We start from the raw sequence: 27,301 nt of genomic DNA, 5'->3' as shown, positions 1-27,301 counted from the left end.
AACAGTAACAACTCCACAACAAAGTATCTCACCGCTACATCCAAATCTTACAACATCAAAAAATAGAAATACAACACTACCACAAGTAAACTTACAATCAACCGTTAAACCCTCGGTTGCTCCTGAGTATTCACATATGGATTACAAAACATATAGACCAATAACAAAACCATCAAAACCACGAAAAACATTCACCAGAAGCAATTTTGCAGAACATAACTATAATTACGCACATTCATCAAGAACAGATCACCCTCCACGAAAAAATAACAACCACGTATGTTCTCACTATTGGAATCTCCCAAATACATCAACCAATTCAGTAAATTTTCAAAATAATTCATACCCTCCGCAAGATCACAGTGAAAATTACCCATTTTTCCAACAAAATAAGAATAAACAACAAACACCTTATTACACGAATTATTTATCATCTGATGATGATGATTATTATCAACCAAAAATTTTTGCACCATATACACAAGACTATCGCACACAAAGACCGCGACAATCTCAACCATCCCAAAATATAAAAATTTACCCACAAAATCCAACAGATATACAGAATCAACAACCAATGCATATACCAAACTCAATTAACACACAATCTTTTCAACCTATACAATCACAGAACCCATTGACTATGCATTCCTACCAACCAACTCAAATGCAAAATGAAATACCATTACCATATTACCTACAACAACATGAAATAACAAAAAATCAACTTACAAATTTCTCGCAAATACCAAATGCCGCAGAGTCACTACAAATGACGATGAATCCATATCTCATGGGAGGATCGTCAATAACATCTAATAAACCATTAATGGTATTCACAAGAACAGACCCTGAATACTCAGTAGAAGGTTACCTAAATGCAGTCACAGCAAATTTAATTTTGAATATAGGACCCGAACCAATTAATACACCACTTCATCAAAATTGGATACATAGACGCACAGCGGTAATAAAAACAACACTAGATGGCGCAGCCCAAAAATGATTTTCAGTACTACTTAAAGACATAAAATCAGATTGGAAAAGATTTACACAAGATTTTTCAAAATGTTTGATTCTGAAAGAAACAAACAACATCAAAGAGTTTTATGGAATGAAATTCGCAGGTTACCAAATGAAACAATCAAACAATTAGCAGTTCGAATCGAAACACTAGTTCGAAAGGCATATTCCCTTAATACACATGATTACAAGAATACAAAAATGACAGAATTTTTAATGATGACCTTAACACCACAACTAAGGAAAATTACAATAAAGAAAAGAGTTCTCACTTCGAGAACCAGATTTAGATTTCAGAAAACTAGTAGATAAACTAGAACAAGGAGAAATCACAATGAAACTTGAAGAAACGGAGAATCTAAAACTACAGTATGTTAATCGCATTGAAACAAATACTACACAAATAAATAACATACAAGAGTCAGATATAGATCTATCTGAAAAAATCACTGAAATTCTAAACATCTATGAAAAGAACCAAAATTATAAGGGTAAACCATCTTTCAAAAAATGGTGTAGCTATTGCCGAAGATACGGACACAGTATTTTCGAATGTTGACAAAAACAACAAGACAATCAAAATGAACCTCAGAAGCAAAAAGAACCAAATAAGTCATTTTATCAATAAATGAAAAAAGATCAAAACCTACGCAACAAGAATATACACAGTAATAATAGCTCTGGAAAACCACTTCCAAGCAACCCAAATTACTCTAGAAATCAATCACCATATAACTCTCTAACTCTAGTTGCAGAGGTAGATCGGTAGGTAAATTCACGAAATTTCTTACAAAACAGATATAATCGATTTAATAGTCGAAACAACTATCCACGATCGATTTCAAACACAACAGAATTTGTTTCTGCATCCAGTTCCCAATCAAACTCGAGGAATAGACACTATTCTAACAACAGATCACGAAACTCATCGTACAACTGAAATAGAAACTATTCAAACAATAGGAATAGAAGTTACTCAAACAATCGAAATCAGAATTATCCAAACAACAGATTACGGAATAATTAATACAATAGATCAAACTATCAAAGATTGAATGATAACTATCAGAACAGATCAAGAAATAATTCATGAAATCGGAACTCAAGTTATAACAATAGTTACAGAAACTATTCCCAGTCACCGCATAGGAATAATAACCGTTACTCCGATTCTCAACATCGATATAGAAGTAACACACCAAAGCATCAAAGACAAATCAATCAAGTTTAAAACAAATGAAGAAATAACTTCAGACCTCCCAGGTATTGATAATACGGAAAATAATGAATTACAATTAAACCACATTAATTGTGAACCAACAGATACTGAAAGTGATACAGATAATACCATGATAGTAAATATGATAACAGTCGAAAATGACTATGAACCTATGATATATGAACAACCCTTCAGTTGACACATATACGAAAATCAATTAGATTTTCTGAATACTTATTATATGGGACCAACTAATAATAATTCACAAGTTACTCAAGAACTAAACGAAATTAAAACTGTAATTAAACCTAATAAAAATGACGAAAAACAATGCTCAAATAATCATATTTATCAAAACATTCAAAAAGAACAACCAAGAGAAAAAATGTGGACAATCCCAATTCTCTTAGAGGGTCCAAAAAATAAAGAATTTCAACCACCAGATCTTGAAATTGATTTTTTAATCGACTCAGGAGCAGAGTCAAATATCTTTAACATCCCTACATGGAATGAAATCAGAACACTACATCCAAATTTACAACCTCTCGAAACATCTAGTAAATTAGCGACAGCACAAGTATCAACAATAGTAAATTATGAAAAAATCCAACTATCCCTTGTTCCCACAAGAACAATGGAACAAAACAAGATTTTGAACAAACCATTCAAACAAACATTTCATATTACTGCTATTAAACATAATATCATTGGAATACCATTTATCACTAAATGTATACCCACAATAAACATCTTAAATAGTAAACTCCATATAAAAGATAAATATACAAGAGTGAAACACACAGCCTTGACATTCTTTCAAAGATTAAACAAACAACCACCATTTTTCTCAAAATTCTACCCTATTTATAATCAAGAACGAAAACACCTGAAACCGTTATCAGGAAATGTATATAACTTTTCAATAAAACAAGTTCATCAGTATGACAAAAGTCACAATGGACAACAACTTTTCATGTCAGATTTCGAATTTAGACCCATTCACAATTTTTTCAAAATAACAATCTCATCTATAAAATATGTGAAAAACACAAATTCTGATACCATTCCACTACACGTGTATAATAATACACCAAATAGAATAACACTACCCCTAGGACTCTTAGGAAATTGTGAAACAAATGCTACAACTTAACCTGTAAAAGAAGTAGCATACAGAGTTAATAATATATTACAACTATAAGATATTTGTCAATCAACAATTCTTGATGAAGAATTGTCCATAAATAATATAATAAGCAATGAAAAAAGAAATACAGATTATTTCACAAAAACCCCATATTTCAAACCAACATTCAATATAACAAATTATACAGAAGAACAACAAAAGTTTTTAACAATGTTTAATTTTCAACATTCACAAATAACAAAATGAATTTGATAAATTAGCTAAACAACTAATAAATTATTCATCAGTTTACGCAACATCAAAATTTGACGTTGGAAAAATTAGTTCATCCCTTCACCTTCCATTAAAACTTGACGCAGTTTTTGAAAAACAAAGAGCAAGCAAAGTACCAATTCACTTACACGACAAGGTCAAGAGATTACTAAATATTTTAGAACAATACGAAATTATATCACCAGTGAATAAGGAAGAACAACCAAAATGTAACACTTTCATCAACCCTGTTATCATTCTAGCAAAAGGTGAATCACTAAAATTAGTTTTAGACGCTAGATATCTCAATTCACTAATTGATGAATCAAAATGTAATCGGCCCATTGAACCAATACAAGTTATCTTAACAAAGATAAATGGTAAGTACTTCACAACCGCAGATATGAATAGTGCTTACAATCAAATGCCCCTAGATGAACAGTCACGTTGATTAACACAAATCGTTATTGGAAATCAACAATACGATTTCAATCGATTATTCTATGGAATATCCATAGGACCAGCAGCTTTTTCAGCCTTCTTTAGTAAAATTTTTAGACCACTTATACTAAAGAAAAACGCAATCACATATTTAGACGATGTCTTTATGCAATCACAAACTAACGATGAAATGTTTACAGTTTTGGATCAATGTCATCAAATACTCCAATGCGAAAATCTGAAAGCAGCCCCAGATAAATCACATTTCTTCTTAACACGAGTTAAGTTTCTAGGACATATTATTGAACGAAACACTATCACTCCATTAAAATCACGCATTGATAAAATTCAAAAACTTCAACCACCTACAAATAAAAAGAAAATCCAAGAATTTCTTGGAATCTTGAATTTCTTAAGTAAATATGTTCTCAAAATGCAATTATACTTAAGACCTTTCTATAACATCCTTAGACAACAAAATAATATTGAATGGACCACTGAACATCAATTACGATTTGAAGAAATTAAAAAACTTTTAACAGAACAATTTTCGAACACAATTCCAGTTTCAAACCAACCATTCTATGCAATGTGCGATGCTTCAAGTTTTGGCATCGGCGCAGCATTATTACAATCACATAGTGGAACAAATAAGATGAATCTTATATCAGCAAATTCACGATTATTTACACAAGCCGAGCTACGAATCTCCACTCTAATGAGAGAGTGTACAGCTATAATATACACACGTACAGAATACGAATTTCTAATACTTGAATCAAAACACCCAACAGTTTTATTCACAGATCACAAATCAATTATATTTCTTTTTACACAAAAATCAAATCCAAATCATAGGGTTTATATATTTCAATTAATTTTGATGAAATTCCCAAACTTACATATAGTTTTGACAGCAGGAAAAAACTTTGCATTACCAGATACATTAAGCAGAAATACACCACCAGAATTAGTTACACGAAAAACTACAGTTGAAATACCGAAAAATATCAAATACTATCTCGTGAAAGATGAAACATCATCCCGATTAGAATGCAAATATGCAGTAAAAACTGACATTGATCAATCACAAATAAATAATTTACAACACTTCCCACTCTATCTAGATTGCCAAAATAATCACTATGAAGTTGATTTATTAGGTACATCTACGTTTAAACCAATTCCATACTCACAATGGATAAAAAATAACATCCAACAAAAGATTATCAAACAACAACCGCATAAAAAAGACCTTTTTCCACTAATTGAAAAAGAGAACTTAACCGATAAAATAAATTTATCAGGACCACAAACAAATGACTCAAAATACACGATAAATCAAGTTTTTAACCTCCATGACCCACTTGACACAATCCCCCTATCAAAACTAGAAATTGACAATGTTTTTCTCCCACCAACAGAAAAAATTACACTTGAACTTTTAAAACGATACCAAAATCTTGACCCAGTAGTTAGACAAATAAAATCATGGCACAAATACAAAACAAAACCAGCAAAAGCTGATACAACAATTTTAGGAAACAAAACACTCCTCCGTTTTTTTTTCGAAAATTTAACAACACAACAATAAACGAAAATACAGATCTTTTAGAATATCAATTAGATGATTTTAAAGTCCCCTGTCTTCCCCTAAGTATGATGTTGATAGCATTCAACATCTCCCATACGCAAAATACAAAATGACACTCTGGATCAGAAAAGACATACTCGAATTTTACACAAAATTTTTTGTTTTCGAAACGCCCCAATTTGGATAAAAGTATTATGCAATGATTGTATAATATGTCAATTGAACAAACCTTATCCAAATCAAAAACAAATAGCACAAAAACAAGATTTTACTTAGCACAAAAACAAGGACAAAGTTTTTACTTCAACCATAGAATTTCATTCGACACAAAAGGACCAATTTCACCATCCTCTGAAGGAAATTCCTACATTATGGTCATTGTTGATGCATTTACGCACTATGTCGCACTCAACCCAGTAGCACACTGTAATGCTTATTACGCTTACACAACACTCTACGAACACTGGATAGCTAAATTTGGATTACCTAAAATCTTAGTCACAGACAACGGTACAGAATTCATTAATAATGAAATCATCACACTATGCCTTTTATACAACATTAAACATAAACCACGTACATCTCACGCACCTTGGACAAACGGATTAGTCGAAGGTATGAACCGTTCATTGCAAGAATATCTTAGATGTATCATTAATGGAAATGATACACGATACACAGAATGGTCAGCAGATTAAAATTATTTCCCTTATCATACAGTTCACAAATAACGACAACTTTAGGAATGTCACCATATGAAATGGTTTTGAATCAAAAAACAAGAAAACGAATTATGTTCACAGCAAATGCCCACAAAAATGCACAAGGTCATTGCAAACCAAATTAAGATTCAATATGCTATAATCTACCATTACACACACGTGATGAAGATCCTTTTCATCACCCACAAATTCTCAAATTAGCCTCCGGTACACATACCGAATGGATTTTAAATAGAGATAAAAAGCACAATGAAAACTGCCAAAAAGTAACAAAGAAATTGTTACAAAGGCAAAAAATTAACAATAAAATTAATTCACGTTTTAAGCAAGCCACAGATTTAAAAATTGGAACATTTGTTTTAATACCAAACTTCCATACACAAAAAGGAATCTCTAAAAAATTGCAACCACCTCAAAAGGGACCCTACCAAATAATTGCTAAACCCACTGAAGTAACATATAAACCCACAGACTCCACTAAAAAGAAATTGTTCAACATCGCAACAATTTTTTACCTTACTACCTGAAAGAATACGCTTTACGCAAATTAACCCAATTATTTTCTTTCACCGGTTTAAAAGTTATTCAAAACAATACACAAATAGAACAAGAAACAAATGTAAATGATGACAATCATCATAAACAAACTCAAAAACAAAACACAATTCATAAAGACACAAAAACACCAGACCCAAATAAATCTGAAAAAGAAAGAAAAAAAGGAAAATGTTAGAAAAAATCTTACCACAAGAACAAAAAGAAAAATCCCAACATAGAGAATCATCTCGACTTGGAAACCAACCACGCAAAAATTACAGAACATTCATCCCACAATCTAAAATATTAAAGAAAATTGAATTTCAAAAATAAACTTTGACTTCTTTAAAAAAATAATAATTCGTAAACTTCTCAATCATTTTGAACTTTCATATTTTCAAAATAACATGCTGCAACATAGACAACAATTGTAGTTCATATTCAGCCAATAGGGTTCACTCAGAACCGTCGCCTTCTATATCTCTAACACCAACCTACTAGCCGACAGATATTAATCTCCAGGCATATCTATAACTATAACTTTACAACCTCCAGGTCAAAAATAAGCAACTCGCTAACACTTGACAACAAAAATAAGTATCATGATAATGTTACAACCCTCCCCTATCTAATAATGCAAAAATCAACAATATTTTCTCAATATCAAAAATGTCAAATTTGCCTAAAGTAGAAAAGGACCATGATCATTTGGGCTAAAGTACAAAGATTTCAAAAAAATCCCAGATTACCCACCAAATAAAAATAAAGCAAAGAAGACCTCCCGAGCACCATAAAATAAGCCTCCAACAAAATTTCAAGAAGCTCAACCCACTTGTCAAAAAATCAATAAATAATCGACGAACGAATCATTTCTTAAATGCTTTTCTCCTTAACAGTCGACACTCTAAAAAACTTTATCATAAACTTTTTCATAAACTGTTTTATTCTACTTAAACTTTTGATAACATTTTTTATTGAATTTTTTGCAGCTTTTACAATTCTTTTAGTTATTTTTTGCAACATATTTTTAATTTTCTACGCCCTATTTGAAATATATTTACAACTTTCCCAAATCATTGACCACATCCACAGGTGCGATAATTTAAAGTCTATTTAAATGATACGAACAATTTTCAGTAGAACAGATATTTTTTTACTATTCGTAGTTTTCATCACATTTTTATCATCCCTAATTATGACAATGTGCAAATGTGTAAAAAAGGCAATAGTCACATTCGCCTTAGCAACAATCCTTTTATTTCTATTCATCGAAGAATATTACAATAAACATAAATCTTCCCACTAAAAAATATATACATCGGACACACTTCCAAAATTGCTAACCAACCACCAGCAAAAGAGTCTTCACCGACATCTCCCCAAGAAAACCCAACAATACGTACAAATACCCAAAACCCCCAAACATCCACACGTATTTCATTTCAAGACAACCCGTACACTTTTGAACGACACGCCCGCTTATCTGAACCACTAGAACCAGTTCAGCGACAAGCATCACTAAGTGAACCCACATATAATTTGTACCCCACATTTCAACAAGATTTAAATCGAATCAGACATATAAGTCAAAATCAAAATACAGTTGAAGTAAATAGACAGATTATACACCCAAGACGAAACAGAATTTTTCAAACTCCCAGAGTTACTTTTAGCATACCTCAATCACCAACACCATCAAGCTCAGAAATCTCTAGTATTACAAAACCAGACACCCCTACGCTTACCTCACAACAAAGTACACCTAATATTCCCTCAGACTATCTAGGATCAACACCAACATCCGCACAAATACGTGAAAATCCTTTTAACCCCCCTAACACCGCCGAACGACTACCTTATTGGACAACACAATCTTACCCGCAAGGAGAACCAAACTTAGTAAATGATCCAATAGACACTTCATCAGATACAACATTATCATCCTTACCAGAAACATTATCACTCCCCTCGACACCATCAATAAGTCAAATATCACCATCATTTTTCTCATTAAATTTTCCAAATAATCTTGACACTCAATACAGAGAACAATCAACAAACATACCCCTACGGTTAGATTGGAATACATTTGTAGCACCTCCCCCACTATTCGGACATCAAAACGAAAGCCACCGACTACACAGTTGGGCACTTAATAGATTACAATATAGACAAGATATCCACGAAGATATCCGAGAACACAACGTTCAAATACTTCAGCAAAACAGTCTTCAATTTAAGTTCGAAATACCAGTCAAACTTATTAATATTGTACAAAACCCCTATCCATTAAGTCCACCAAATATAGCAGCTCAATCGCTACCACCACTATTTATAACGACTGAAGTAATATATAAATACGATAGATATACAAAAAACACAATTGGATATATAACATTTTATAATCCGTATTCCGGATTATCATACGCATGTATATTTTAAAGATATTAACATTTCAAAACATCCTTTTTTAAATATTTACTGACCAAAACACAAATCCATCTCCTCGCACAGGACCCCAGGATTTATTAGTAACACATTATGATTGTGAAGAAAACGAACAAAAAACGCTACACAAGTATGCAATAAATCAAGTAACACAATTCGAAACAGAACCACAAGCTATAGAAACTACAAATATAATAGCAGCATTGTATTCAAAAACCCGAGCAACGACAGTCACAGGATATAAATTTACAGCAACCTTTTCCGAAAAGAAAGTACATTGTTCGCAAGTTTCTAACGGAAATAAAAACAGAATTGATCACGAATCATTTTATCAAGGTAATATAGAAAGACTTTTACATCTCAACCCTAATGATTGTAGAAACGAATTACTCAGATTAAACCTAACAAGAAATAAACACTCGGACAGAAAAATAGTAAATTTCCAAGTCTGCCGATTCTGTACACCAAGCAGAACTTCAACGATATCAAGGACAAATTAACTAGACGAAAAATACCCATATAATGGCGCACACGGACGATTAACTTATGATATACACAATAAACATTGGATAGCCTACATTGGAATAAATAACCCTTCAAACTGCAAAGCAGACACAAAAAATAAAGGATATCAAGAAATAATGTTTTTTGATTGGAAAATACATCTTGAAAAAATACAACTCACCCAAGATTTATCTGATAACAAAATGATCTATCAAGGAATTAGATAACCTTGTAAAAACGATCAAGGTTATTGTGACCCCACAACATGAACCCAAGCAACAATTGTTTGGTTTCCCGAAGATACATGCACAACATTTCAAGTAGCAAAAATACACGCTCGAATGATACAATTTCATGAAAATTATTTTATCGAATCAATTCCATACGAACAAGTGAACCCATCTCACAAACGAAGTAATAATTTCAAAAGTTCACACGATATAGAAAATAAATTAACACGTTTTCAAATCTATCAGGAAACAGAATTTGCATGTAAATATACAAATCCACTCTACAAAAAACAATATTCAGAAATACTTGTCGAATACGAAAAAGGTTTCGACATGACCACTGGCAGAATCAAGTTTGACCCGTATGCAACAAGTCACCCTATAAACGAAGGCACATCATACGTCCCAGTGAACTTCTATAAAAGTAATGGCCAACCTGGAGGAAAACTAACACCAATCGATAGTAAAAGTACACGTTTACAAGAATTATCACTTATGAATAACACCTACTTTAGCAATATACATTATGATATTCACTTAGATATGAAGTTAGGCTACACAATTAGTAGAATTTTTCAAGAAATGTCACTTTCTGAATTAGAAGCACTTCATCAACTATGCGAATTAAAAAGAACACAAATCTTACAATCACTCGCATTAGCAGTGTTAAAAATACCCTACGCAGGATATTTATTATCAGGAAATAGATCAAACTTTCGTGACTATGAAGGAAACATATTATGGTTTTATACTTGCACTAAAAAAGTATCACCCTTATATGTTTTTGAAGATAAACGTTAATATAAAAGAATCCCCATATTCTACAAAAATAAAGTACATTTTGTCGATACACTTTCAAGACGAACATTTTTTTGGGATACCGCAGTCCCATGTGGATCAGAAAATAGGCACAATGTCGTACAATTAAACCCTGACGAAGATAAATACTATCTACTCAAACCATATGCAACATTAATGCAACCAATAAAAAAGTTTTCACCAGAAAGTATCCGAGCTATCGATCGAAACCCAAATAATGATTTACAATCGATTGGAATATACTCTAAGTCTGATATACAACATCACATTAGAACACAACAATTTCAAGAATTACTAACACAAATGGATACAATACAACGACAATCAATCGACCAAAAATTAAGAAAACTTGCCGAAACCGCAGGATTTGCAGACATTTATACACAGGACTACAGCGGACATTTTAAGGATATTAAAGATTACATATATTTAAACGGCGAAAAATACAGACCACAAGATCTTTCACCCATAAATATTTTTAGTTTTGTAACATCAAAAAACGAAATTCTCGCCTTTCTAGGATGGCCCTATTACATCTTAGAAAGATTGACTATCTTATACGCTATGTTTAATTTTGTAGGATTTCTTTTCTCACTATTAAAAGGAATCTATAATACATGTGCTATACACACACAAGTAAACCGCCAAGTAAGCGTAGCACGTATATTATTTGCAGGATTTTTTGGAATATTTTCATCATCAATAAATAAAATACTTTTAGATGCACAAATAAAAGAATATAACAAGTTTCCAACTTTTCTTTAACCCGGTTGGAATGGAGTTATACACTACACCAAACTAACCAATGGTGCTTACTAAATACCACAATTCATAAAATAACAGCATGGCTAAGAAAAGAAAACCAACGGTACCCAAACCGGATTAACCCAGTTTAAAACTGGATAATTTATTTTTTGAAGACTATTACAAAGTCTAAGAAAGAAATAATAAAACACAAAAAAGTCGTAAGACAAACCCAAACCAAAAACAATTTGATTTTTGAAAAAAGGACTCAACCAAAAGTAACATAAGAAAGACCAGAAAAACCAACAAAGTGTTATCACAAAACAGGACCCCTCAAAGAAACAGCACGAAATCATACTCCCATTCCTGGCCTAACCCATCAGAGAAGGACGTACTGAGCATGCTTATAGCCGGCCTAACCCACCGCGCTACACCCACGCTTTGTGACCACACTTCAATTTTTAATAAGAGGTACTCAAGGGTGAGTAACTCTTCAAAATAACTGAACTAAAATAAAACGCTTTTGTGAAAACAACTAACTAAGATCATAAATAAAAACCAAATTAACTAAAATTTATAAAATGTAAATCATAATATGCAGTATATAGATCATACACAACAACAAAGACGAACATCCAAAGGCTATACAACCCCATCAAAACTTAAACAAAAGAATGGCTAATACACAACCGACATGCCGTCCACAATCACGACTCAAAGGATTTAAAGTACGACTTGACTTCGCAGAAAAGGACTTCATTGAACCAGACCAATGACCACCTCGATGTTCAAGTATACGTGCAGATCCGAGTTACAAGGCATCCCTTCCTAACACGAATTTCACGCCATTCTCAGACGAGGCTGAACACAAGACAGTTCTCCACTAATACAGGAAAACCTGACATAGCAAACCATTTTGAAATCGGATTGATTTCATTGGGGATCACAGTCGTTGTCGAATGACAAGACAACAATTTCATGTCCATAAATGCAGCGTTCTGGAACGTTCTTCTTCAAAGAGGAACCGGATAAGAAAAATGATGTTCGCCAAATACCAACGTTCATCATCCATCCTTCAACTTCAGAAAGAGAAGATAAAAACTCAAAACTCTGTAAACCCCGGATGGGTGGAACCTGATCTAAACTAAATTTAATTATTTCATATAAATTAAGTATTTTACCACTGTAAAGTATTTAATATTAACCCTATTACATCTTAGAAAGATTGACTATCTTATACGCTATGTTTAATTTTGTAGGATTTCTTTTCTCACTATTAAAAGGAATCTATAGTACATGTGCTATACACACACAAGTAAACCGCCAAGTAAGCGTAGCACGTATTTTATTTGCAGGATTTTTTGGAATATTTTCATCATCAATAAACAAATACTTTTAGATGCACAAATAAAAGAATATAACACAAAATTAGCCACAAGACCAAATACATACCACGAAGAACTTAATAATGTAGACACAACCCCTACAGCACCACAAATACCAGCCCTACCACAAAATCATCCACTATCATTAGTTCCCCGAAATTTTCGAAACTTAGCAATCACAAATAATCCAAATTTCAGACCAAGTACAGCACAAAGCCCCATCCAACACAACGACAAATCATTCACAAAATGATAATACTTTGGAACAAATACCCCATACCACCACTTTTCAGTCTCAACATAATCAGTTTTTTAGCCCACGATGAGCCGACAAATTGGAGCCCTCCATCGCTCAAATTCCCACCCAGCCAAACTCCAAAATCCAATCCCAAATATTCCACTTTTCGCTTTCCCGCCACCCGATTTCCCAGTTTTTAGTATACCATCAAGCACTAATTCAGACACTAACTCAGATATTTCAGTACTTCATACCATCTCACAATTTAACAACTCCGACATCGAAACTCTCGACGAATTTGCAGACTCCAAACTATCTCCCTCTACCCATACCCAGACCAATCCCTCAGTTTTTTCAAGACCGCCCTTTCAACTCATTCAGACCAGTCATCCACTCCCATCCCTTTCCACTCCCTCTTATGCTTCCCAAGTAACCCCAACCGATTGCCCATTTACTTCCGAAAGATCAAATAATAACTCCCCAGATACTGTCCAAATCTCCGAAGAACTCGACAATTTTATTACATTTCAACAACAATTAACATACCCCCCACGCTCTCAACATCCATCAATTATCATCCACAGCAACATCATCAAAATCACCAACACCTACACCGCTATCAGATTACACCCCATCATTAGCTCAATCATCCACATCCACTGAAACACCCACTAACACTAACCGAGCTTATCGCACTTTTAAACGAAAATTCCCAAATCACCCATTCACAACCAAACCCGGAACAGCCAAAGAGTATATCAAGCACCCAGAACATACAAATACAAAAATTTTCCTTCAAATAACCTTACCCTCGTTTCCACAATACACCTTAAATACCTCTACCACTACTAATGACACAAGAAATTTTGTTGATGAGCACGTTTTAATGCCAACACTTCACTGGACAGCGTATTACCACTATACTAACCCTCTTTTTCTACCACTCACTAATACACAAAAAGCAGACACAAAAAATAAAGGATATCAAGAAATAATGTTTTTTGATTGGAAAATACATCTTGAAAAAATACAACTCACCCAAGATTTATCCGATAACAAAATGATCTATCAAGGAATTAGATAACCTTGTAAAAACGATCAAGGTTATTGTGACCCCACAACATGAACCCACGCAACAATTGTTTGGTTTCCCGAAGATACATGCACGACATTTCAAGTAGCAAAAATACAAGCTCGAATGATAAAATTTCATGAAAATTATTTTATCGAATCAATTCCATACAAACAAGTGAACCCATCTCACAAACGAAGTAATAATTTCAAAAGTTCACACGATATAGAAAATAAATTAACACGTTTTCAAATCTATCAGGAAACAGAATTTGCATGTAAATATACAAATCCACTCTACAAAAAACAATATTCAGAAATACTTGTCGAATACGAAAAAGGTTTCGACATGACCACTGGCAAAATCAAGTTTGACCCGTATGCAACAAGTCACCCTATAAACGAAGGCACATCATACGTCCCAGTGAACTTCTATAAAAGTAATGGCCAACCTGGAGGAAAACTAACACCAATCGATAGTAAAAGTACACGTTTACAAGAATTATCACTTATGAATAACACCTACTTTAGCAATATACATTACGATATTCACTTAGATATGAAGTTAGGCTACACAATTAGTAGAATTTTTCAAGAAATGTCACTTTCTGAATTAGAAGCACTTCATCAACTATGCGAATTAGAAAGAACACAAATCTTACAATCACTCGCATTAGCAGTGTTAAAAATACCCTACGCAGGATATTTATTATCAGGAAATAGATCAAACTTTCTTGATTATGAAGGAAACATATTATGGTTTTATACTTGCACTAAAAAAGTATCACCCTTATATGTTTTTGAAGATAAACGTTAATATAAAAGAATCCCCATATTCTACAAAAATAAAGTACATTTTGTCGATAAACTTTCAAGACGAACATTTTTTTGGGATACCGCAGTCCCATGTGGATCAGAAAATAGGCACAATGTCGTACAATTAAACCCTGATGAAGATAAATACTATCTACTCAAACCATATGCTACATTAATGCAACCACTAAAAAAGTTTTCACCAGAAAGTATCCGAGCTATCGATCGAAACCCAAATAATGATTTACAATCGATTGGAATATACTCTAAGTCTGATATACAACATCACATTAGAACACAACAATTTCTAGAATTACTAACACAAATGGATACAATACAACGACAATCAATCGACCAAAAATTAAGAAAACTTGCCGAAACCGCAGGATTTGCAGACATTTATACACAGGACTACAGCGGACATTTTAAGGATATTAAAGATTACATATATTTAAACGGCGAAAAATACAGACCACAAGATCTTTCACCCATAAATATTTTTAGTTTTGTAACATCAAAAAACGAAATTCTCGCCTTTCTAGGATGGCCCTATTACATCTTAGAAAGATTGACTATCTTATACGCTATGTTTAATTTTGTAGGATTTCTTTTCTCACTATTAAAAGGAATCTATAATACATCTGCTATACACACACAAGTAAACCGCCAAGTAAGCGTAGCACGTATATTATTTGCAGGATTTTTGGAATATTTTCATCATCAATAAATAAAATACTTTTAGATGCACAAATAAAAGAATATAACAAGTTTCCAACTTTTCTTTAACCCGGTTGGAATGGAGTTATACACTACACGAAACTAACTAATGGTGCTTACTAAATACCACAATTCATAAAATAACAGCATGACTAAGAAAAGAAAACCAACGGTACCCAAACCGGATTAACCCAGTTTAAAACTGGATAATTTATTCTTTTGAAGACTATTACAAAGTCTAAGAAAGAATTAATAAAACACAAAAAAGTCGTAAGACAAACCCAAACCAAAAACAATTTGATTTTTGAAAAAAGGACTCAACCAAAAGTAACATAAGAATGACCAGAAAAACCAACAAAATGTTATCACAAAACAGGACCCCTCAAAGAAACAGCACGAAATCATACTCCCATTCCTGGCCTAACCCACCAGAGAAGGACGTACTGAGCATGCTTATAGCCGGCCTAACCCACCGCGCTACACCCACGCTTTGTGACCACACTTCAATTTTTAATAAGAGGTACTCAAGGGTGAGTAACTCTTCAAAATAACTGAACTAAAATAAAACGCTTTTGTGAAAACAACTAACTAAGATCATGAATAAAAACCAAATTAATTAAAATTTATAAAATGTAAATCATAATATGCAGTATATAGATCATACACAACAACAAAGACGAACATCCAAAGGCTAGACAATCCCATCACAACTTAAACAAAAGAATGGCTAAAACACAACCGACATGCCGTCCACAATCACGACTCAAAGGATTTAAAGTACGACTTGACTTCGCAGAAAAGGACTTCATTGAACTAGACCATCGACCACCTCGATGTTCAAGTATACGTGCAGATCCGAGTTACAAGGCATCCCTTCCTAACACGAATTTCACGCCATTCTCAGACGAGGCTGAACACAAGACAGTTCTCCACTAATACAGGAAAACCTGACATAGCAAACCATTTTGAAATCAGATTGATTTCATTGGGGATCACAGTCGTTGTCGAATGACAAGACAACAATTTCATCTCCATAATTCCAGCGTTCTGGAACGTTCTTCTTCAAAGAGGAACCGGATAAGAAAAATGATGTTCGCCAAATACCAACGTTCATCATCCATCCTTCAACTACAGAAAGAGAAGATAAAAACTCAAAACTCTGTAAACCCCGGAATGGTGGAACTTGATCTAAACTAAATTTAATTATTTCATATAAATTAAGTATTTTACCACTGTGAAGTATTTAATATTAACCCTATTACATCTTAGAAAGATTGACTATCTTATACGCTATGTTTAATTTTGTAGGATTTCTTTTCTCACTATTAAAAGGAATCTATAATACATGTGCTATACACGCACAAGTAAACCGCCAAGTAAGCGTAGCACGTATATTATTTGCAGGATTTTTTGGAATATTTTCATCATCAATAAATAAAATACTTTGCACAAATAAAAGAATATAACAAGTTTCCAACTTTTCTTTAACCCGGTTGGAATGGAGTTATACACTACCCCAAACTAACCAATGGTGCATACTAAATACCACAATTCATAAAATAACAGCATGACTAAGAAAAGAAAACCAACGGTACCCAAACCGGATTCACCTAGTTCAAAACTGGATAATTTATTCTTTTGAAGACTATTACAAAGTCTAAGAAAGAAATAATAAAACACAAAAAAGTCGTAAGACAAACCCAAACCAAAAACAATTTGATTTTCGAAAAAAGGACACAACCAAAAGTAACATAAGAAAGACCAGAAAAAACCAACATAAAATGTTATCACAAAACAGGACCCCTCAAAGAAATAGCACGAAATCATACTCCCATTCCTGGCCTAACCCACCAGAGAAGGACGTACTGAGCATGCTTATAGCCGGCCTAACCCACCGCGCTACACCCACGCTTTGTGACCACACTTCAATTTTTAATAAGAGGTACTCAAGGGTGAGTAACTCTTCAAAATAACTGAACAAAAATAAAACGCTTTTGTGAAAACAACTAACTAAGATCATGAATAAAAACCAAATTAACAAAAATTTATAAAATGTAAATCATAATATGCAGTATATAGATCATACACAACAACAAAAACGAACATCCAAAGGCTATACAATCCCATCACAACTTAAACAAAAGATTGGCTAAAACACAACCGACATGCCGTCCACAATCACGACTCAAAGGATTTAAAGTACGACTTGACTTCGCAGAAAAGGACCTCATTGAACCAGACCAATGACCACCTCGATGTTCAAGTATACGTGCAGATCCGAGTTACAAGGCATCCCTTCCTAACACGAATTTCACGCCATTCTCAGACGAGGCTGAACACGACAGTTCTCCACTAATACAGGAAAACCTGACATAGCAAACCATTTTGAAATCGGATTGATTTCATTGGGGATCACAGTCGTTGTCGAATGACAAGACAACAATTTCATGTCCATAATTCCAGCGTTCTGGAACGTTCTTCTTCAAAGAGGAACCGGATAAGAAAAATGATGTTCGCCAAATACCAACAGTCATCATCCATCCTTCAACTACAGAAAGAGAAGATAAAAACTCAAAACTCTGTAAACCCCGGATGGGTGGAACCTGATCTAAACTAAATTTAATTATTTCATATAAATTAAGTATTTTACCACTGTAAAGTATTTAATATTAACCCTATTACATCTTAGAAAGATTGACTATATTATACGCTATGTTTAATTTTGTAGGATTTCTTTTCTCACTATTAAAAGGAATCTATAGTACATGTGCTATACACACACAAGTAAACCGCCAAGTAAGCGTAGCACGTATTTTATTTGCAGGATTTTTTGGAATATTTTCATCATCAATAAATAAAATACTTTTAGATGCACAAATAAAAGAATATAACACAAAATTAGCCACAAGACCAAATACATACCACGAAGAACATAATATTGTAGACACAACACCTACAGCACCACAAATACCAGCCCTACCACAAAATCATTCACTATCATTAGTTCCCCGAAATTTTCGAAACTTAGCAATCACAAATAATCCAAATTTCAGACCAAGTACAACACAAAGCCCCATCCAACACAACGACAAATCATTCACAAAATGATAATACTTTGGAACAAATTATTGAACAACCCCATACCACCACTTTTCAGTCTCAACATAATCAGTTTTTTAGCCCACGATGAGCCGACAAATTGGAGCCCTCCATCGCTCAAATTCCCACCCAGCCAAACTCCAAAATTCAATCCCAATTATTCCACTTTTCGCTTTCCCGCCACCCGATTTCCCAGTTTTTAGTATACCATCAAGCACTAATTCAGACACTAACTCAGATATTTCAGTACTTCATACCATCTCACAATTTAACAACTCCGACATCGAAACTCTCGACGAATTTGCAGACTCCGAACCATCTCCCTCTACCCATACCCAGACCAGTCCCTCAGTTTTTTCAAGACCCCCCTTTCAACTCATTCAAACCAGTCATCCACTCCCATCCCTTTCCACTCCCTCTTATGCTTCCCAAGTAACCCCAACCGATTCCCCATTTACTTCCGAAAGATCAAATAATAACTCCCCAGATACTGTCCAAATCTACGAAGAACTCGACAATTTTATTACATTTCAACAACAATTAACATACCCCCCACGCTCTCAACATCCATCAATTATCATCCACAGCAACATCATCAAAATCACCAACACCTACACCGCTATCAGATTACACCCCATCATTAGCTCAATCATCCACATCCACTGAAACACCCACTAGCACTAACCGAGCTTATCGCACTTTTAAACGAAAATTCCCAAATCATCCATTCACAACCAAACCCGGAACAGCCAAAGAGTATATCAAGCACCCAGAACATACAAATACAAAAAATTTCCTTCAAATAACCTTACCCTCGTTTCCACAATACACCTTAAATACCTCTACCACTACTAATGACACAAGAAATTTTGTTGATGAGCACGTTTTAATGCCAACACTTCACTGGACAGCGTATTACCACTATACTAACCCTCTTTTTCTACCACTCACTAATACACATGAGGATATTGAAAGAAGCAAAAATATACTATAAAGACTCACAACATCACTAACACCTCGACAATTTACATATGTTGGATTTAAAAAGTTACTAAAAATCATTCACCGCACCCCGAGCTTACGGTTTTTCCATCGAATATTACGATCACAGCATCATACGCCCTAACCAAGATCAATTTTTAGATGAAGACCGCCTTGCAAACCCGCAACTAACCGAAATTTTTTTTCTTAAAACACCATACCTTTTTACACTTAATATTTTTGATAAAAAGCACAATCATATAATTTCCGAAACACTAATCGACATACAAGCATATGACAGCTTCTATGATAATTTTCAGTTATTTCAACTAACTTTTCACTTTCTTTCAAAGCAGGAACGCGATTTGCACTGTTCCCATGACATAATGTTGCGCACTAAACAAAGACATACTTACACATATTATCATTTTATACAAAACCATTTTGACTTACACACACCATCACGACAACCCCACCATCGTTTTCAGTTTAATAACTCGAAGTACACGTTACCATTTTTTCTTAATTTTACATATTGCATTAAAAATACTAACCTCCACGGCATCCTCCGCAACTACGATCTCATTACCCAAATGTATATATTGTGTCCCCTCACAAAGACCTTCAATGATGAAGAATCAAGACCCTTCATTATCCCGCATGAGTTCATACAACCTATTGAAACCCCCATATTAGAGTTCATTCATAATACTAAATATAATCACAAAATTTACAATCTAATACAAAACACACCTCATGAATTCGCAGTAGGCACCGAAGAACTAAAAATCATCAAAGCACTTCAATTGTTTTGGCCACCGCTGCAAACTAAAAATGTCGTTCGCATACTAGCCAAGTTATTAACAACATCCGATTTGATTCACGAAATCTTCCCACATGGCTTTTTTCCCGATGACTAAGGTAAGCATAATTAAAATAAATTTAACTAATAAATTCGAATTGTACTAGCCATTTTCTATAAATGTTTAAATTCTTTTTTTAGTCTTCTCACCACCATCATCTACAAAAACAGAAAAAAGAAAAATAAAAATACAAACTTGTTAAATTGTAATACAAATCTAGTAAAACTCTTTTGCTAAAACTTATTTGCTAAAACTTTTTTGCTATACTAAATTTTTCGCACTAAATAATATAGTAAAATTCATATCAAATGTAGTAACTTTTTTTTATAAATTATTCCCCCAAAAAGCAGTTAAATTAAATACGATGAAAATTTATAATTTTAAATTTCCCCAAATGTAGTAAATTTCAAAATTCAAGCAATAAATTCCTTAAATGAGAAAGCAGTACTAACTTTTTCAATGTTTTCATTCATTCGCACAAGAATTCTATCCATACTCGCACAGCTCGCCACGAAGTTTTGTTTAAAATAATGATTTTATGTTTCAAGTTTTCAATATCAACAACTCAAACTAACGATAACAAGTTTCCAACTTTTCTTTAACACGGTTGGAATGGAGTTATACACTACACCAAACTAACCAATGGTGCTTACTAAATACCACAAATCATAAAATAACAGCATGACTAAGAAAAGAAAACCAACGGTACCCAAGCCGGATTAACCTAGTTTAAAACTGGATAATTTATTCTTTTGAAGACTATTACAAAGTCGAAGAAAGAAATAATAAAACACAAAAAAGTCGTAAGACAAACCCAAACCAAAAACAATTTGATTTTTGAAAAAAGGACACAACCAAAAGTAACATAAGAAAGACCAGAAAAAACCAACATAAAATGTTATCACAAAACAGGACCCCTCAAAGAAATAGCACGAAATCATACTCCCATTCCTGGCCTAACCCACCAGAGAAGGACGTACTGAGCATGCTTATAGCCGGCCTAACCCACCGCGCTACACCCACGCTTTGTGACCACACTTCAATTTTTAATAAGGGTGAGTAACTCTTCAAAATAACTGAACTAAAATAAAACGCTTTTGTGAAAACAACTAACTAAGATCATGAATAAAAACCAAATTAACTAAAATTTATAAAATGTAAATCATAATATGCAGTATATAGATCATACACAACAACAAAGACGAATATCCAAAGGCTATACAATCCCATCACAACTTAAACAAAAGAATGGCTAATACACAACCGACATGCCGTCCACAATCACGACTCAAAGGATTTAAAGTACGTTTTGACTTCGCAGAAAAGGACCTCATTGAACCAGACCAATGACCACCTCGATGTTCAAGTATACGTGCAGATCCGAGTTACAAGGCATCCCTTCCTAACACGAATTTCACGCCATTCTCAGACGAGGCTGAACACAAGACAGTTCTCCACTAATACAGGAAAACCTGACATAGCAAACCATTTTGAAATCGGATTGATTTCATTGGGGATCACAGTCGTTGTCGAATGACAAGACAACAATTTCATGTCCATAATTCCAGCGTTCTGGAACGTTCTTCTTCAAAGAGGAACCGGATAAGAAAAATGATGTTCGCCAAATACCAACGTTCATCATCCATCCTTCAACTACAGAAAGAGAAGATAAAAACTCAAAACTCTGTAAACCCCGGATGGGTGGAACCTGATCTAAACTAAATTTTATTATTTCATATAAATTAAGTATTTTACCACTGTAAAGTATTTAATATTAACAACCCATTTATTTGTAAGTGCTGAATTTACTTGTAGTTTCAGCACCAGAGAGATTTGAATTTAACTTAGAAATTAGTTGCCGCTCCTCGAGAACTTCAGCAGCCGCAATAAAACCAGTATACTCTAGATCTATTGAGCCTAGCAGAGACTAGTTAAACACCCTGAGACTAGTAGTTACAAGAGAAAGATTAGGATCGGTATTAGACTAAGAAGTTGCACGAATCTATCCGGCCGAAAATAAGATAGCGTGACGAGCAGACGGTGTACCCTATCCGAAATTACTCTATGAGTTATACACCTCAAACTTAACTCATTTGCTTTACTCTTGTCTTTAACACATGTTTATCTTTTGTCCAGGTGTGAGTGCGAGACAGGCTGGTTTGGTCAGTTTTGCGAGGAGCAGTTCAGACCCTGCAAAACATATCTGTGCAGAAATGGGGCACAGTGCACTGTCACGGGAGAGCATGAACAGAAATGTGACTGCAAACCTGGTAAGGATGGATGCTCATTTGCGCACACACATACTTTCCATACATATTGCGCACTTAATTCTGGGCTGTGAATGCACTCACAGGCAATTTCAGTTTGGAAGGATAAATATAAAAACGAAGAGATTAATGGCCCAAAACTAAGATGAGAGAAAGTGTTTCAGGTTGACTTTTACTCTTGGGAGTTTGAGATGTCGACTCAGTTTCATTTCATGGTTGTAAACTATTATCAATGTTTGCCAACACCGTCGAAGCGCTTAAAAACCATTATAATTATGAAAAACGGAGGCTCCAATCAAAAATAATGATGTCTACCTAGTGTTGCGTTTTTCTTATGTTTTGTCGGCTTAGTCGTCACCAGTCAGATTTTTCTGACCAGTCAGATTTGGTCAGTTATTTGGTCGGAAATCAGAAAAAGTCAGAATATATGTTCGACCCCGTGCCGACCCAAAGGGTCCCCCCTTTGGTACTTTTTAAGAAATATAATTTTGGCGGACCGAACCTAAAATTTTTCGAAAGGCGCCTTTGGCGCCAATATATACTAATTTTGAGGGGGAAGCGCGCGCCGAAAAAACGCATTTTTTTAGTCACAATTTTCCAAAAAGTGCCTAAAAACATAAAAACACCTGTTTTGACTGTTTTTTCAAAAATTTGCCTGCATAGTTGTAGTTCAGATATGAAAAAGGTCAGCAAAATGGTCAGATTTTTGATCTGAACGAAGTGGTAACCATGCTCGTCACAGCGCGGAATTTTGTAGTGATTTAGACCTTTTTCATTATAATATAAAAAACATTCGATGTACAATTGTAATTAAGCAAGTTATTGAGTTCCAGAGTTTTAGCTGATTCTGTAATAAAAACGCGATACACGATTTAAGGGAGCATGCGAGCGATTATACTTTTCTTGCTATTTTATTACTTCTCTTTTATTTGTTTTTTTTTGGTGGGGGATTTGAAAGATACATGGGCCGATTTTAGGACGAGTTTTTTGTTTTTCATTCTCCTCTCAGTCACAAGAAAGCAATGAAGTGGAGCCTTGGGGGAGATTGTTCACATGGGGCCGAAATCATAATTTCATTGATAATTTTCCCCTTTTTCACAAACCATTCCAATTCCTTCGCATTGTTTAAATTTGTCAAATGGTCGGATCTACTTAACAATCTCCCCCCCCCCCTTCAAGAAAGGGGGGAGATTCTTTAGTTGATACAATGGGGGGGGGGGATTGTTAAGTATAGGTCCAAATGGTCTTTTATAAATCCTTAAATACTGGCTACACTCCCTTCTGCCGTTTGAGTTCCAACGATCGAGGGTTGTTTAGAAGCGCTTGAAGACTCGCCTCACCGCATAAAGTGTAATTTTAGTGTGAGAAATGAAATCAAATAATTGCCCCCAGCGGTTATATTAAGCCCCCTCAATCCTGTTTAATTGGGGCTCAATCATGTTTCTACTCCGATCTCAACAAATGTAAACAAGTAAACTAAGCGGGCTACGTTTTGGATCGAACCGCGCTTGATTGAACTCAAATTGACTCGAAGTTTTGGGTCTAGCACAACAAGCCGAGGGACTTCAGGCCGAAAATGAAACTTTACAAGCTCCTCAAATCATTTTTTTTTCATCTGTAAAAGGTTTCTTTTCAAAATCTTAGGCTAGTTCAGTCCATAATAAGCGTTATTTATGACAATGAATTACTTAGGATTGGCATAAGTTAAAAATATCAGCCATTTTTTGAAATGCATAAATTATAAACAAGAAAATTACCTTCAACCGTGTTTTATTTTTCAACCTTCCTAAACTTCGTTTGGAGGTTTAAATTTCGTGAAAACGCTATTAATTACCGAATAAAGGTCATGAAATTGAGAAATTCGTGAAAAAAGTTTTCAAATTAACCTTAGTTCATGACTTAATGAGAAAACTTTGGGCTTGAAGTCCCTAATTTTACAATTCGGCTTGAAGTCCCGTCGGCTTGATGTCCGGCACCCGAAGTTTTATGTAACGCAGGACTGCAGCACTAAAATGACTCGAAGAAAATGCTATGATTGACGGGTCTAGTTTTTCTGTTTGGGTTTCTTCATGTGAAATGAGTCGTACCGCTGCGGGATGGTTAAACAGCTTTAGCTATCAGCAGTAATTATCTTTAAAATCGTTTCTCCTATATGATTCGTTTCTTAGATTTACCCAAATGTAATAGAATTGTATTTCAATTCCGTATTGAAAATCGTACATAAATTGGTCAAATCAACAATACTTCTTTCTTGTAAATGTTTCAGCTATAAAAAGAGGTCAAGGATCTCTTAAACAAACAAAAAACGGTTGCAGACTCAAACTATTTTGAAAAAAAAAGTATGCTGCCTAAGTTGTGCCAAACTATTTACAAAAAGTTGCGTGAGATCTTGAGTTTGGCTGGGCTAAAATTTTTTTCTGTGCATTTTTTTCCATTTAATTTAAACCTCAGTTGCAGAGAAACAAACTAATTTAAACAGAAGGAAAACTTTTTTTTAGAAATCAAGAGAATGAAACGATTTCAGGTTTTGTGGGCGACTTCTGTGAACAATTTGCTCCGTTCGACTGCCGTGGCAATGGAGGACACCATTTGTGTCAAAATGGTGGAGTATGTGGACTGGACCCCTCAGACGGAAGTGCCAAGTGCTCCTGTCCCAAGGAATACACAGGTGAGCAGAATCTTTTTCTGGTGGATTTAGGGTGGAGGGAGCATAAACTGCGATTTAAAAAGTCTGAGGATCTACTTAACAATCTCCATCCCTATAAATAAATACAGCAAATTAGCACTGAGCTTTCTATTGAGAATTATAATTTTGCTGCATTCTGATTGGTCGAAAAACCGAACAATTTTATCTCCCCCCGCCCCTTTCTTGAAAGGGGTGGAGATTGTTAAGTAGATCCAACTCTGTAATTTCATTTTCGGCTACCTTCGCAAAATAAAGAGACCCCTCTATCACATTTGTACCATTGTTTGTTGAGAGACTTAAAATTCTCAGTATTTTCAAAAATCCAAATCCGCTCTAAAAAGATAAGACTATTTACACAAGCGATCTTGTGAGCGTAGTTTTGTTCGATCAGTCCAGCTTTTTTTTACACTAGAGGTCGCACGTTTTATACGTCAACTAAACAGCGTTGTCTAATTACATCCGCTTTATCAGAGCTGTTCTTCGCTGTCCGATAATTGGGAAAAAAGTGGGGGCCTCATGTTAAATATATGAGACTCATGTTTGCGTGATTCTCAACCAAAAGTTATCTAGTTTGAAAGAGCAAAATACTTTCAATTGTGTAAGTTCCAAACAGCCGCGCATTGGAATAGCCGAAAGACTAAATCGCAGCAAACTCTGATTCACGCGCTTTGTATTATTGTGCCCAATCTAAACTCAGTGGGGCAAGCGGACGCTACTTGACAATGACTTACCAATACTGCATGACTTTGTTGTTTTAATCGTGTTTTCTTATGGCTAGTACAATTCACCGTAATTTTTCGTCTTGTCAGCAATATATGTTTTTGGCTCGGTAACACAATAAACTTAATTACTGTATTCTTTTCAATGCTATTGGAGTTTATGCCGTTTTATGACCACCGAACAAAGTAGAGTAGCCGGATCAAGGGTGGCGTGTCACGGAACCGAATACCCGGATAGTAGAAAAAAATCGTTACCGGATAGCCGAAAAAAGTTCCTTCCCGGATAGCCGAAAAAACATCGTTCCCGGATCGCCGAAAAAAAGTCGTTCACGGATAGCCGAAAAAAGTCAAATCGCGCATAGCGTTAAAACATTGTTCATTTTACTCAATTACATTTTTACGTCGAACATTACAATAATAGATTATTACGTCGAATATTACAATAACAGATTATTACGTCGAATATTACAATAATAGATTATTACGTCGAATATTAATAAGTTATAACAAAGCAGAAACAACTGAAACACCGGACCAATAGTGCTTTATATTGCGATTTCTTTTTTAAAAAAACAGTTTGGGTGCTGTTATTTGGCCATTCACTCTTCTTAGTTTTTTGGATTGTCTCGGTGGGTCTTGCCCCGATTTGAACATTTTTATTGCTTCTTTCGCAAAAATTCTTCAGTTTTCAATTGTTATATTTCTACGCCAAATCAAACATTTTCCTTCTGATTTTTTATTCCACCGACTATTCCAGCCCTCACAGCAATTGGTGGCTCGGA

The 27,301-nt window shown here is 34.4% G+C and overlaps 1 protein-coding gene across 1 annotated transcript in view; it reads left to right on the top strand.

Annotated features, from left to right (window-relative positions):
- Positions 1-27,301, top strand: part of LOC134848844 (neurogenic locus notch homolog protein 1-like) — an 85,455-nt gene that overhangs the window by 10,709 nt on the left and 47,445 nt on the right. The window contains exons 4-5 of the mRNA XM_063866357.1: positions 22,984-23,117; positions 25,639-25,782. Of these exons, the coding sequence (XP_063722427.1) occupies positions 22,984-23,117; positions 25,639-25,782 (278 nt within the window). The remainder of the gene's footprint in view (positions 1-22,983; positions 23,118-25,638; positions 25,783-27,301) is intronic.

Source organism: Symsagittifera roscoffensis, chromosome 6 (assembly GCF_963678635.1).
Source record: "Symsagittifera roscoffensis chromosome 6, txSymRosc1.1, whole genome shotgun sequence".
NCBI lineage: Eukaryota > Metazoa > Xenacoelomorpha > Acoela > Convolutidae > Symsagittifera > Symsagittifera roscoffensis.
This window is presented reverse-complemented; position numbering and strand designations above follow the sequence as displayed.